Source organism: Rhinoderma darwinii, chromosome 1 (genome assembly GCF_050947455.1).
Source record: "Rhinoderma darwinii isolate aRhiDar2 chromosome 1, aRhiDar2.hap1, whole genome shotgun sequence".
Lineage (NCBI taxonomy): Eukaryota > Metazoa > Chordata > Amphibia > Anura > Rhinodermatidae > Rhinoderma > Rhinoderma darwinii.
The window spans coordinates 618,606,739-618,621,062 of NC_134687.1; the positions used below are offsets into that span (position 1 = coordinate 618,606,739).

General features: G+C 39.9%; 1 protein-coding gene across 1 annotated transcript in view; it reads right to left on the bottom strand.

Moving 5' to 3' along the window:
* Positions 1-494: 494 nt before the first annotated feature.
* PRLR (prolactin receptor) overlaps positions 495-14,324 on the bottom strand; it is a 42,925-nt gene continuing 29,095 nt past the window's right edge. The window contains exons 7-9 of the mRNA XM_075841865.1: positions 13,242-13,341; positions 11,687-11,756; positions 495-10,810 (exon numbers count right to left, since the gene is read on the bottom strand). Of these exons, the coding sequence (XP_075697980.1) occupies positions 9,812-10,810; positions 11,687-11,756; positions 13,242-13,341 (1,169 nt within the window). The 3' untranslated portion in view covers positions 495-9,811. The remainder of the gene's footprint in view (positions 10,811-11,686; positions 11,757-13,241; positions 13,342-14,324) is intronic.

The following is a 14,324-nucleotide window of genomic DNA, read 5'->3' on the forward strand; positions in this document are numbered from 1 at the left end:
CAGGAGAACCTATTAGTCAGAGCTGTGCCATGTATTACCACATTTGTCCTGCAGTGGCCGCTGCAGAAGAAACTTCCACCAGCAATAAACAGCCGACCACCAGGGGTTTCAGCAGCTGGACTCCGTGATCACGATCGCCTAGGAGTCCTCATTTAGAAAAGGGTTTCTCTAGATCGGTCGACCTCTCTAAGGACAATGTAGAATCTCTCTGTAAATGAGAGAATTGCATGTCAGCAATGTCATAATATACATGTGATATTTCAATTGTTCCTCTTTGGATTAAAATAAAATGTCCAAAACGCACGATTCAAACGGCATGGGGTTGAATACTTATGCAAGCAACCGGTACCATTGCATCATCTAGAATCCAGACAAATATGTTGACTTCTTAGGGTGTTGAATACTTTTGCAAAATACTGTATACAGATTCACCTTTACCTGAATACAAATAATAGCCTTTTAAACAAAAAAATAAATTTTACGAGACAAGAAAATTGCATTTCAATTGTTTTATTTTTTACAAATAGAAGTAAATTTTGGAATTCTCTGAAAAACAAAAACAAAAAAAAAAAACAAAACAGGAAAAACCAGTCACCCAGTGCTTTAGTGGCTCATACAATCAGGTTATCAGAATGCATGCAATTATTCAAACACCCGCAAGTGTAGACATTGGTATAAACGGAATCCATACGTTAGACATAGACATATATATATATGTCTAAGTGCTACTACCGCTTGAGTGAAACTTTTTGGCAGCGTTCGATAACTTCTTATTACAGCTTTTCATCAAAGTGAAGAGGCGACATTCATAGTACTGCATTAAAGTGTCCGCATGGTAACAACGTTATACATCTACGTAGGATACAAGACAACAAGTGAGTCATATAGCTCTATATATACACTATACAATCTGAATAAAGCACATTTGTTTTCTGTACAAGATGATATAGACATTGGAAAATAATTATCTAAAGATTAAAAGGAGTTATACACTATTAGAAAAACATGGCTGTTTTCTTCCACGCACAGCTCCACACCGGTCCACAGGTTGTACATGGTATTGCAGCTCACCTCCATTGGATGGGGAGAACCAATACCATATACAATCTATGGAATGGCGTGGCACTGTTTTTGTGAGAAAGCAGCCATGTTTTTTTAATCCTGGACAACCTTTGTTGTTCAACAACCTCTGTTGTCTCGGGATAGACATTGGTGGCCTATCGCTAGTGTAGGCCACCAATGTCCAATTAGCAGAGGTCCAATCTTGTGATTCCCGCCTAATGCTAAGGCAAAGTAGCAATAGCGCAGGGAAAGGACCCTGACACTTCATCTCCGCTTAGCATTTATTGTAGACCCCACAGTTGGCCCACTACAGTCAATAGCCAACCATACAGCCTTCAGAAAATGCCTTGCAAAAAAGTGTTGTAGCGATTACAGGGGGACTCCGTGGTTGAACCCCCACAAATTTGATATAATCCTAAGTTTAAAAGTATGCTTATAACAACAAAATTAAAAAAATATATAAAATATTATATATATTTACCAGGGTTAATCTATATATATGTATCAAGAGGCATCTATTTTGTCTTTTGCTCCTTCCCCCTCCTCTCCAGTGATAGTGAATGTGAAACAAAAAGTTTTGGGAAAAGGGCAGAGTTTAGGCTTTTTGGGCTCTGTATTGGAGTTATCCTTCTGTTTACCTAGTCTTATTGCTCTGTGTGTACTATAGGGCGAAAAAAGATCGGTGTCGAAATTTCCAGCTAAGCCCCCATCCTTTTTTGGTCACTAGCCTAAAATGGTAGGGACCAGGAAGAGATGGATCTTTACCCCAGATTTCTACAAGACTTCGCAGACGGACAGGGAATTACTCGCTTTTTTCCCCCTCCATCATAATAAGGTTTAGAGTCTCTTACAACAAGTTTTACATTGCCTAATGCAACAATTGGGCTGAATAACGGTGGCATATTGAGTGTTTCTGCATATATGGTGGAAAATTAAAACTCCATGAGCCCATGCTTTTACGAAAAAGAACCTATCATGTACCGACCGTGCATAGGAAGTAAGGGGATGGGCGGATATTGCACAGACTGAAGTGTCAGCGAAACGTCTTTATGCGTATGGTTGGTCACCATCTGCTCATGTATGGCCCACACCTGCTCAGATAGCAGACGTCATTATTTGGTAGCCCCAGGACCTACAATGTACTATTTATTACAAATCATATTGAAACATCTAGTCATATGGGGGTTTGGCAGAATGCCTAATGTATGATAACCTCACATACAATCTACGATAGCCACTGGATAGCAGTTTAGGTCAAATGGGTGGGTATATAGCCTGTTTAAAATGGGGCATTCGGAGGAGTGAGGGTCCCTTATTAAAAACTGCCATGAATTAGTGGAGCAGATTGGCCACAAGATCATCTTATTCTACGGAGAACTCGAAACGTCCATACATTACACGGCCAGCCCATTTTAAAGGGCAGGATGTAATGCTTTGTTTCCCCTGTGGGGGCACTGTAGGGGAATTGAACACTAAATAAATCCCAAAACATTGATACCAGTATATCAGCCAATAATCAGACTCTATAAAGGGCAACTTGCTCATCCGTGGCTTTGGCAAGTGGTACCCTTCTGAAGAACCTATAAAACACCCTCTATTCTCCGGAAAAAATAAAAAATAAAATTCAGAACATGGTCCCATCCAAATGTATGCATATTTACACAATCCCTGCTGTAACATCATAGAATATGGAAGTTGACCTATACACAGATTAGGGACGTATCTGGTATATAGAGGATTTAATATTAATCCGTATAAGGGTTAAACTAGTGAATCGCCATTTGTTTGGAAACAAACAAGCTTAGGTCCTGTTCACATCACATTTGTGGTGTACGCCTGGAAAAGCTCCCGGTGTAGATGTGAAGTGTATCCAAGAAGCTTCATTAGACAGACAGAGGACAAAATAGTGTACCTTTGGGCTTTGGCCTCCGTCGGGTCGGTATACCCCAAATCAAAACAAAACCAGAAAAACAAAACAAACCTTCAGAGAGTATACGTCAAAACGGAGGCCATTATGTGAACAGGGCAGCCCATTCTAGTTTGGTACGATGATACAGTTGAACTACTACTCTCATCAGTAGAGTCATCAGTTAGGAAAGACCATGTTAACCTATGTAAATAACAATTATTATTTGTGGCACAGGGCTGCCCAAAGGAAAGCACAGGGGCCATCTACAGCCTCCATGGGCTGTTATGGGTCACATTTTTTAGGAGTGTTTGACCACAATGCACACAGGCCTATCATACATGGAAAAAACGTAGAGATCACTTGGAGTTTAAAAAACCCCCATATAAAATATAATTTTAATTGCAATTTTGATCAATCGACCGGTGGCGTAAGTAAAAAAAAAAATAGAATATAATCCAAACACCAGTAAAATAACATGCACTAAGCGTCGTAGCTAGGCTTCTCTTCGCCAAGGGCAGAGATTGTTTGCTACCCAAGCCCTGTATCCAAATACCCTTGCCAAGGCAGAGTGGCTCGTTGGCACCTTCCTGACATTTAGCACTCAAGGCACATGTCCCACTAGCCACTCCCCTAGCTACGCCACAGTACTTGGACACAAACATAACATTTATAACATGACAGAGATATCTTATAATTCTCCTAATATATTACATTTTATTGATATAAGCTTTATTTAACAAACATAGACCATGGCGAGGCACATGAGGCAGGAAAACAATCGTGTACAGGAAGTAAAAGGTCCGTCAGTAATAAGCCACCAATTCTTGTACCTAAAATTTGGTCTTTTCCTATACTTTTAGTCTGAAGGTTATTATAGCTTTGTGGCCATGAACTATACTGGATAAATCATAAAACCATTAGAAAAACAGAACGAGACAAATGGGTGTTATTAAAAGGAGAATCGAGCCCCCAGATAAATCATCTAAACCAATATAAAGTGGCAAAAAAATTAAAAAAAAAAAATTCTCTGAATTGGTAGAAAGTCAGCATCAATATATACCAGCCCTATATACTAGTCACTGGCGCCAATCAAGAAACTGCATCAGATGTATACATTCGTAGAATCTCTTTTGAGTTTCTTACGATTTTTGCTGTACCAATTCGAAAGGAGATCTGGTTTAGAGATTTATTTTTTTCTACTTCAGACTTAAATCGCCACCTTTTAACCCCATGATTTGTGCGGATTAAAATTCTTTTATATCTTTGTATCATAAAATCCTGAGCTCTGATTGCTATAGAGATCCAAATCCCCTACTTGGACGGAAATTAAATTATACAATTCTGGCTACCTGCAGTCACCACTAGGGGGAGCTTATTGTATACAGTTTATACATTAAACTCAATAATAACACCGTATTCAGTAATCTTCCCCTAGTGGTGGCTGCAAGCAGCCAGAATTGTATCATTAAATAGTTATTCTCCTCTTATAAAGTGATGGGATATTACTAGCATATGCCATCACTTTATCATCTTTGGGCATCCAACCTCTGGGACCCCACGATCTTCAGAATAAAGGGACCACAGGGCTCATAGAAAGGAACGCAGAGCTCTAAGTTTTCTCGGCACAGCTTCGTTCCCTGTCACCCTTCTGTGCAGAGTACTGCAGCCGGCCACATTAACTTGAACGGGACCATGCTGCAGTTCCTTTCACAGAGAATGGTCAGGGCGCCACTTTGCAGAAATAAAAACAAAAAAAACACAGTGAAGGGGGCGCATCTCTAAATCAGCGCTGCTGCCCCTTTGTTTTCAGTATAGATGAGTGTTCCAGAGGTTGGACCCACATTATTATGGACCTATTTAGGATTAGAAAAAAAAGGGTTGAAAAAAGGGAGAAAAAATAAAAAATCCTCAGGGGCGGAACCTGAACATGTTATTAAAATGGAACCTGGTAATCAATGTGAGGTTATACAAGGTTCATTTAAGGGGGTTCTCTGGGATCAGAAAAAGAGGTTTGATATTTTTCCCCCATCAGAAACAGATCACTTTCTATTGACCATTACTGGTATAACAGCTCAACCCCATTCTAGTGAGTGATGCTGTGCTGCAATTCCAGACACTGCCTGTGTACAAGAGTGGCGCTGTTTCTGGGAAAAAAAAAATCCTCACAACCGCCTTTCGTTTTAGGCAATTTAAAAACTACAGCAGATTTGATTTATAGATAAGGATCCAATATTACGATAACATATTAGATGTTTCTACAAGGTGCATAACTGGGGCAAGTAAAAAATAACTTTATATCTGTATTATTCATAGTCTGTACCATAAATATATATTTTATATCTACATATATCTTCTCTATGTCATTTTTTTTTTTTTTTAAAGATAAATATCTGTTAAATAAAAGTATAAATCTTCCTATCTGCATGCAGGAGGGAACATCAGTTTATGGCTATGTAGGTTACGGATGACTTAACCTGGATGTTTTTTGTTCCTGTATGGACAGAGTACATACTAATAAAGATTAAACATTCAAAACATTCATATTCTAGGAAAACTCCCAAATACAAATCTTGATTCTCAATATATATATCTCAGAAAACCAAAATAACTTTGCCTATAACCTGAATTGCAAATCTCCCACCATTTTGCATTCGCAGATCCTATGCGTCTCTATAGTTACAAACTACAAACAATCCATGTGTGGTCCAAACCGGAGGTCATGTGCTTTTCGATTCCATCTGCCCCTTATCTTAAAAACATATAGACGGTAGAAGAGGGGGCAGATAGAAGAAACACACGACTGCAGGATCAGACTACACAAGTCTGCATAGGAGCTGTATACAAAAAACGGTAGATTTTTTTAACGAAGATTTCTTGCAAAATTGCTCAATTTTTTTTATCGTGGATGCAGTACAGCAAAATATATACAATAGTCTATTTTCGCTTCAAACTTTGAAATGTGGTTGAGCATAGTTTATAGTAAGGCTACAGTTTAATAGTTATCGGCAGTGGTGTAGTACAAGGTGCGATTCAGTTCATTGTGCTAAAATCCGATAATCTGGTATCGGTCACATAATTTGATACCAGATTAAAGGACTTTTATTGTAAAAATTCTGGCTTTTCTTAGTGTATCTGGTAAAAGCTAAAGCTGGGTGACAACCAATATGACCAGGATTAAAGCTTCCATGCAGGTAGTCACCCAGCTTTCCTGTACTCCTAAATGAAGGGGAAACGCCCCTTCCGGATGTTCTTCATGGTGACGTATTAACGGCATTGGTTTGTATACTTCTATAAAAATGATTCATTATCTGTATTCTTTATCCTAAATCTGCATCATCCTTTCTACAAATTTCTCATCCTTCCTGCTGCTTTAGTGGATGGAATCGAAAACAAATCGGTGTTCTATATAGCAGCAGTCTCCTGTGTGGCAGCAAGAACTTCCTGTGCCCTATTCAACACATATAAAGAAGAGTGCCAGGCTAACAAATTGTGATTTATGAAAACTGGAGAACCGCTTTATAGAGATGGGGATATTCTCCTTTATAGGGGTTAGGACTGCATCATAGATAGAGGCACTTAGAAAATGGTTAGAGGACCTATAAGACATCACAGTTTTTTGAAGGTCAACGTAAGAAGAGATCTTGATAGAGAGCTCCATGTAGTGAGTTACAAAGCTGAAAGTGTTGCTCTATTAGGGAATATGGATGTAATAAGGGGTGTGTGTGTGTGTGTAATATATATATATATATATATATATATATATATATATATATATATATATGAGCTGCCTACAAATAAGACTGTTCACTTATAGCTGGCTGATTTCAGTCTAGAGGATGACTGAGATTGTGCTGGGACTTCCCGCTGCAAGAGAGGGAGAGTCCACACAGTATGGACGTGAAAGAAAAAGGAAAAAACACCTAAACATGTTGCATAGCAGTTATTATTAAATTACTTTACATGCATGGGTACTTTTAATATTTATTTATTTTGTGTAGAAAGTTTTTGCCTTGAGATCTCCTATAGGTGGAGGATATCCTTTAGATCAATAATTATGTTGGGGGTAATCACCCTTAAATCCTGAACTTAGTTGTTTCCTGAATATCAAGTAAATACAAGAGCAACTTAAAGTGCATGAACTGATGACACAAAAGTGGAGGCAGATATCTTGTTCCGATTAAATATTTTAGTTTTTCCTCTTCCCTCTCCGACATTACATTACGGGGACAAAATATTATAGCATGGTACAAATTGACTGCCTCCATTGTCTAAAAGTGACCTGTACATGTTTAAATAATACTAAAAGTTACAGTATGCATTGCAATTCTTTCATGTGATAAATGTAGTAGGTTTGCAGCACTTAAGGTGTACATAAAGTGAACCTCAAACTTTTATAATTTTTTTTTTAAATGTCCAACATTCTAAGCTAATTTCCCTTACATATCTTTATAGCATTTAGGGCTCCGTTTTTCTGATACAGAACTCCAAATCCTCGGCTTTAGACATAGATTTAAAACATACAATTTTGGCTGCCTGCAGTCACCACTAGAGGGAGCTGAGGAGCTTACTGCATATTGCTTTATTACGTGCTTAAGCTCCCTCTAGTGGTGGCTGCAAGCCGATAGGATTTTATCATTTAAAACGTCAGAAGAGATTTAGAGCTCTGTATCATATTTTACCACTATACAAATTTGAAAATTAATCAGCACAGTATTTTGAAGCTTTTTAAAAATAAATAAAATAATGATATGTAAGGGTGGATATTCATTTTAAAGGGGTTCATTTTATTGCCAAAAATAATGGAGCACTGGATATGCTCTAGAGCCGATTTTGGAAACCACAGCTGTAGAGATATAGAAGAGATTAGGTTAAATGAGTTTTCCAGTTCAGAAAACTCATTTTCATACACCCAATTAGGGAATTCTGAGTTAATAGCCTCATCTCTTGGCCAGAGTGGAGAGCGGTTACAGAGAGTTACTTTCACTCTGGAGGACCTGTCCTGTCATGCATAACATGAACAACCCAGTGATATGAATAGACACTGTGTAATGCTTAATTTCCCCTGTGGTGGCGCTGCAGAGAAGTTGAACACTTACTGCCAGGTTTTCCCACAACCAACAGCTGATCGCTGTGGGTCCCAGCAGTGGGACACTTTGTGATCTGCTTATTGTCAATGATCCTTCTAACAAGTAGGAATTATACAAAGCAGAGAACTGATCTAAAGATACATCAATGTACTCCATTCATAGACAAAAACCACCCTGCTCTTACAGCTGTGAACCCCAAAATTAGCGCAACTGACCTACAATTTAACTGTGAGTTTAAAAGAATTTAAAGCACTTTCAGAATTCTATTATATTAGCCATAATTCTACATGAGTTATTGTGTTGCTACAATGTTGTGCCTACAAATGGGATGAGATGAAACCATGTTTGACAATTTGCAATAGTGCCAGATCACTGGAATGACCCTCCAAGGTTTTAGATCATCCCAAATGCCCAAGGTTGAAGCGACAAAGTTCATGTACGCAAAGTAAAAAAACAAAAACCTAGATGCATACAGCAATATATTTCCTTTACCATGGAAAGAAAGGTTCTTAGTGATAAATACAAATGGACAAGTCCCTGCAGTACCTTCTCATGAGCAGCAGATGTCACTGCTGCTAAAGCTGACAAGTCATATGCAGGAGTAATTGTACACAATTTATGGCATGCTGGAAAGTACAGTTCAGCGACATCTGTAAATTGCAAATCTTTTAACATGCAGACTTAACGTCGACATTATATAGCAAAAAATAAAAACAATCCTTGAGTTGGCTGTCAAGTAGGACACAGAAAAAAAAGGTAAATTACACATCTTATAAAAATATTCTGTTAATACATCTAGCTGGTAGTTTCAATGTATGTAGTGAGTTATAAGGTTACAAATTAATATAATATATATATATATGCACCCATACACGCACACACACATATATACACAGAGAGCACTTAAAAGAATACAGGTACAGCCTGAGTATCATAGACATTCTAGAACATTTTATCATAGTACACACTGCTCAACATCTTTTGCCAAAAGATAGTCATGGCAACTGAACCTTCCCATTAAGCTCCATAAACGGAAGGTGAAAACTGCTTATGAATGAGGACAATATGCAAATGTCATTAAGGATAACCAATCAGATAACAGCTTTAAACAGAGTAAAGCTAACCAATGTGTCAGACACAAAAAATCCCTAAAACAGCCAATTACACCCACCCCCTCTCCCAGTGTGAACAGCAGGGGTCTGCCTAAACCCATGGACTTCATTGAATGTCTAGGGCTAGCATGATGGAAGCATATATCTGATCTGGCTTCTATGGGATACTTCAGAATTGATTCGAACTTTTGTTTTTTAAGTGTGTACAATGCAAAACATAAAATGACAAAAGTACAAGGTAGTTAAAAAACAAACAACACACACAAAAAAAGGCAGAAAATGAAAATCTCCTCACATAAAACAATTTGTTCCGCTTTGGATTTGTGGGGATAGATTCCACCTGATGGTCAAAGCAGGAGAACACCTTGTAACAGCTGGATGTAAATCTCATGACCTGGAGTTTTACTTCTCTTTAATGGCGACGTTACCTGGTAATCCAATAATGAGTAGAAAACTCAATGTGCGCCAGTATGGGCGGCCCTTTAAGAGGCTCATCACATACCCAAACTGATGACATCACTGATGCTTGAGGGATAAAGTGACTGCGTGATGACTCAAGTTCCTGGTGAACTGAGAAATAGGTTGAGCCAGAATATGGTCATCTCCACCATGCGTAAGAGTCTGGATCTCTTCAAATGGGATCAGGGCAAGAAGCTCGACGGATCCATGTAACCCATTCCAAGATTCTTAAGATCACCTTCATTTAAAACAGGTTTTATACAGCCCATAAGCTTTTCTGTTTGGCTTTGCTGAGGCTTTTGAATGAATTCCTTCATGACATCTGCACCGCTTACTTGAACCTCTAGATTTTGCATTAACACTAATGCACTGTCAGCCTCAACCCTTCCTACTTTTGAATATTCCTGGTTCGGAACCAGTATAGCATATTGGTCAGTTTTTACGTTATTTTCTTTGTGTTTTGGTATTAACGCTAATGCACTGTTTTGGTTAACTTTGTGGACTTCAACATAGTCCGTTGTACGAGGAGCCATGAAGGGCATCTTCTCGTTGAGTAATAAGTTTAACATGTCGGCCTCAACACCCTTGGAATGCAAATCTCCCAAGTCCTTCTGTTTACTTAAATCCTCTTCATCGAGGTCCTTGATTGTTCGAAAGTACGTAGGTTGCCTCTTGTCTTCAGTTGGCATTGCAAATTTTGACATGTTGGCATTCATGACACCAAGCGCCAACTTACAGACATCTGTGATATTGTGATAACTCGATTTTGGTGATGGGTTGCTGGATGTTTTGCAATCAGACCAAATACAGGATTTGTTATCATTGAAATTCGATACTGTTGCGTCCATGGCTTTGTTTTGTATTGGCCAAGCAGATTTTACTGCCAGATGTTCATGGACACCATTCTGAACGCTTTCGGGACCCTGTGATAGGACTCTTTGGTCTTTAGTTCCTTCGAAAGGAGCAAAGGGGCTATCGCAGCTTCCACGGCCAGAATCATTGTCTGTATCCACAGGGGAAACTTTCATATGTTGGCACTGAGGTTCTCTTTCTGGACTAGACATGAGATGCTCTTTGCTGTCATCTACCTCTAAGAATTCCACCAGGAGATCTTCACAGTCTGAGGTTGGAGGAAATCCTTGGCAGCCCAGGGCACCCAACAAGTCTTCAGATTTTCCACTCTGGTAAAGAGAAGAAGCACTTTTAAAATAAATCAAACAACTACAAACAGTTAGACCAAATACGTATATGAAGACTTCAGCGTCCACATGCAGTTTTACTATAGTTACCCTACTTACTTTTTCTTTGATGGCTGAAGGGAGGCCAACAGCATGTTATGAACATGTATAAAGAGGATTAATGTTGGTAGAGGTCCCTGTGCAAAAATTTTGGTGGGAGCCCCTTTCCATCTCTAGGATCCAGATCCCACCTAACAACCTATCGCAACTGCATATAGGAGGTGGCCATATGGCCTTCTCCACTAAAGTCTATGGAAGTTATCTCAACAGACGAGCCAGCGACTCTTTTAGAATTCACACAGTGTCAAACACATGTCTGCCTACCTCTTCCTGGCTGGATAGGATCACTGAATAGCCACGTGGGGCAAGCCAGCATGGAAAGAGAATATCTGGTAGGCCACAGACTAGAACTAGTCTGTGGTCTACAAAAGGAAATTGCGGGGCAGAGAGCTGAAGCCTCCCATGCGCCCGACAGATAACTGGTTCTCCTGATCCAAAGTACCGGCCTGGGAAGGGAAAGTAGCTGGTGGTGGTGCCTTAGAGTATCAAGGTGGTGGAAGGCCCGTTGCACCTGCCTCGTGTGGGCTCCCTATAATCCAACTCTGTCTATCAAAGAAGACATACAGTCAAGAGTGTACATGCCATAGTAGCTTAAGCCACTATGGGGCCTAGTCAGGAAGACCCATAGCCCTTCCCAAAGCCCGCACTGGACGCCCTCTCTTCACAGCCACTGCAATGTAAGCAAATGACGGAAATCTACATATGTAATAGTCTATGGTAATAAAGACAGAGTACTGTGTACAAAAAAACAACATTTACCTTAAGAAGTTGGGTATCAAATCCCATAATTTTTGGTCCAGGAACAGGAGGGCATATACAGGATATCCAACTAATACAAAAAATAAAATAAGGCAATGCATTAACATAAATAGTTCTATGGATTGAATATCATTCTGGAACAGCATCTATGATTATATCCCCTGGTGTCCAGTGGAAGCCATTTTTTGCGGTTTCCAGTGGGTAGAAAGAGGGACATGGGGGTAGGTAATATTCGCTGGTGTCTAGGGTAAGGAGGGTGGTGGGGAAATATTTCTTAGTGCCAAGTTGAAGTAGAAAATACATTGCGCTGTGTTCAGTGATTAAGGTTATTAGTAAGGATTATATTCCCTGGTGTCTGGTGGGAAGTCATTTTTTGTGGTTTCCACTGGGTAGAGAGGGACGTGGGGGTGGGTTATAATCCCTGGTGTCCAGTGGATGGGGAAGTAATAATTTGTAGTGAGTAAGGTGTGGGTATGTAATATTTCTTGGTAGGTTAAATTCCCTGGATGGAAAGGAAAGCGGTGGATAATATTTATGAGTGTTGAGTGAGTGAGTAGGTAATATTCTCTAGTGTCATAAAGGTTGGTAGGAGATTGATATTCTCTATTGTCTAGTGTGTGGAGAGTTACTATTCCTTGGTGTCCACTGGGTGGGGTGGTAATATTCTGTGGCTTATCCTGGGTGATGATGGAGGTGGGTTGGTAATATTCTGTGGTCTTGTGAGTGGGGAGAGAGGTGGGGGTAATATTTCCTGGTGTCTAGTTGAAGGAGAGGATATATGTATACTGAGCCCAGTGATTAGTGAGAGTAAGAGTCTTCCCTGGTGGCCAGCGGCTAGAGAGGTAGTGGAGGAAAGTTAGATATCTGCCGAATAGAGAGAGTAATAGTATTCCCTGGTGGCCAGTGGCTAGAGAGGTAGTGGAGGAAAGTTAGATATCTGCCAATTAGAGAGAGTAAGGGCTTGTCCACACGTAAGGCAGACAATTTCCGCAGCATTTAAGCATCAACTAACAGACAATCTGCACTATTTCATGTGTTTTTACTGCATAAAATAGTGCAGATTTTTGCTGTGTTTTTTTTCCAAGAACTGTGCGATGGTGATATTTCTTCTTCCTGTGATGTCATTTCCACCTCCTGTAAGAAATTCCACAGCAAATCACTCAGTACATCAGAAAAACGCAAGAAAACAGCCCACTTTCCTGCAGCAATAGTTGACATGCTGCGGAAATAAAATTACGCACCGCAGGTGAATTTCTGTATTGAATTTGTTAAATCTCACCTGTTTTGCAATTCCGGACAGAACATATGCAGCAAATCCATTACGTGTGGACAAGCCCTAAGAGTTTTCCCTGGTGGCCAGTGGTTAGTGAGATAGTGTAGGAAAGTTAAATATCCAATGAGAAGGGAGAATGAGAGTATTCCCTGGTGGCCAGTGCTTCGGGAGGTAGTGGAGGAAAATTAGATATCCTTGAAGTTTCCCATAGGTAAGGGGTTGGCACAGAATTTCTGTTCTGAGGGGTCCTTGTGGTCTGTTCTACAACACAGGTGTACTTACCTGCATCCTTTTATTGCCATTGTCCAGATCATTGTCAAACATATGATGACTGACAACACAGCAACGGATATCCAGAGTGTCAGGTCTCGTTTCTTTGTAACTAGTGGAGAGATAATGTCATTTATGGATCAGTATATGAATTGATGGTAAAGGATGAGGACACATGGGGGGGGGGGGGGGGGGGGCAGCTCATCCAATATATAAAAAGTCTAGAAACCTAGCATTTCTACAGGGGCAGACACAGGGTATAGAGGCCCTATGTGAAAACAATGTGGGCCCACTTCTACCAACTTACCCACAAATGCCATCTCTTTAGAAAACAGCGATGGGCAACATCCCTGGTGGTCTAGGGCAGTGAAGGGGTTAAAGGTAACGCCTCCACTATAGACTTCCCGAAGCTGATTAGTAATCAGCACTATATGGAAACAATCTATTACAAAAAATGTTATACCTATGTCTGTTTACGGTTAATGAATGGGAACACTCACTGTACACATTCAGGTACGGGAAAGTCTGCTCACATTTTAGGGTTTGTTACAATGTATCAGTCTAGGCAATCCTCTATGAGATAAACACAGCAGCAGGACAAATTTCTTATGTCCTAAACTTCAGGTTCATAACACTTACTAACACTGATACATTGTAACAAACCCTCAGCTGTGAGAAGTAGGTTTCCATTCACTGGCCACAAAAAAGTTACAGAACTTTTCATTACACGATGATTTACATAAGACTGGACATTCCTTTAAGGCGGTGTTCACACGTTGCAGTCATGTCGTAGGTACTTGCTGCGGTATTGCGGTGATACCATGTGAAAAAAACGCTTTATAACCTCAAGATGTGAACACAGGCTAATAGTAGAGTCACCTTTACAGACATGCAATGAATAAGTAGGCCACATCTTCTAATTTATGAACATTCCCTGAAATACTCTATGCTGCTGTGAAGATGCACACAAGAAAACGGCTAACTTGGGAAATAAAAAAGGTCAAAATTCAATGTCATTAAGGCTTCGTTCACATCTGCGTCGGGACTCCGTTCCTGGGTTCCGTCTGAGCTTTCCGTCAGGGGAACCCATGAACG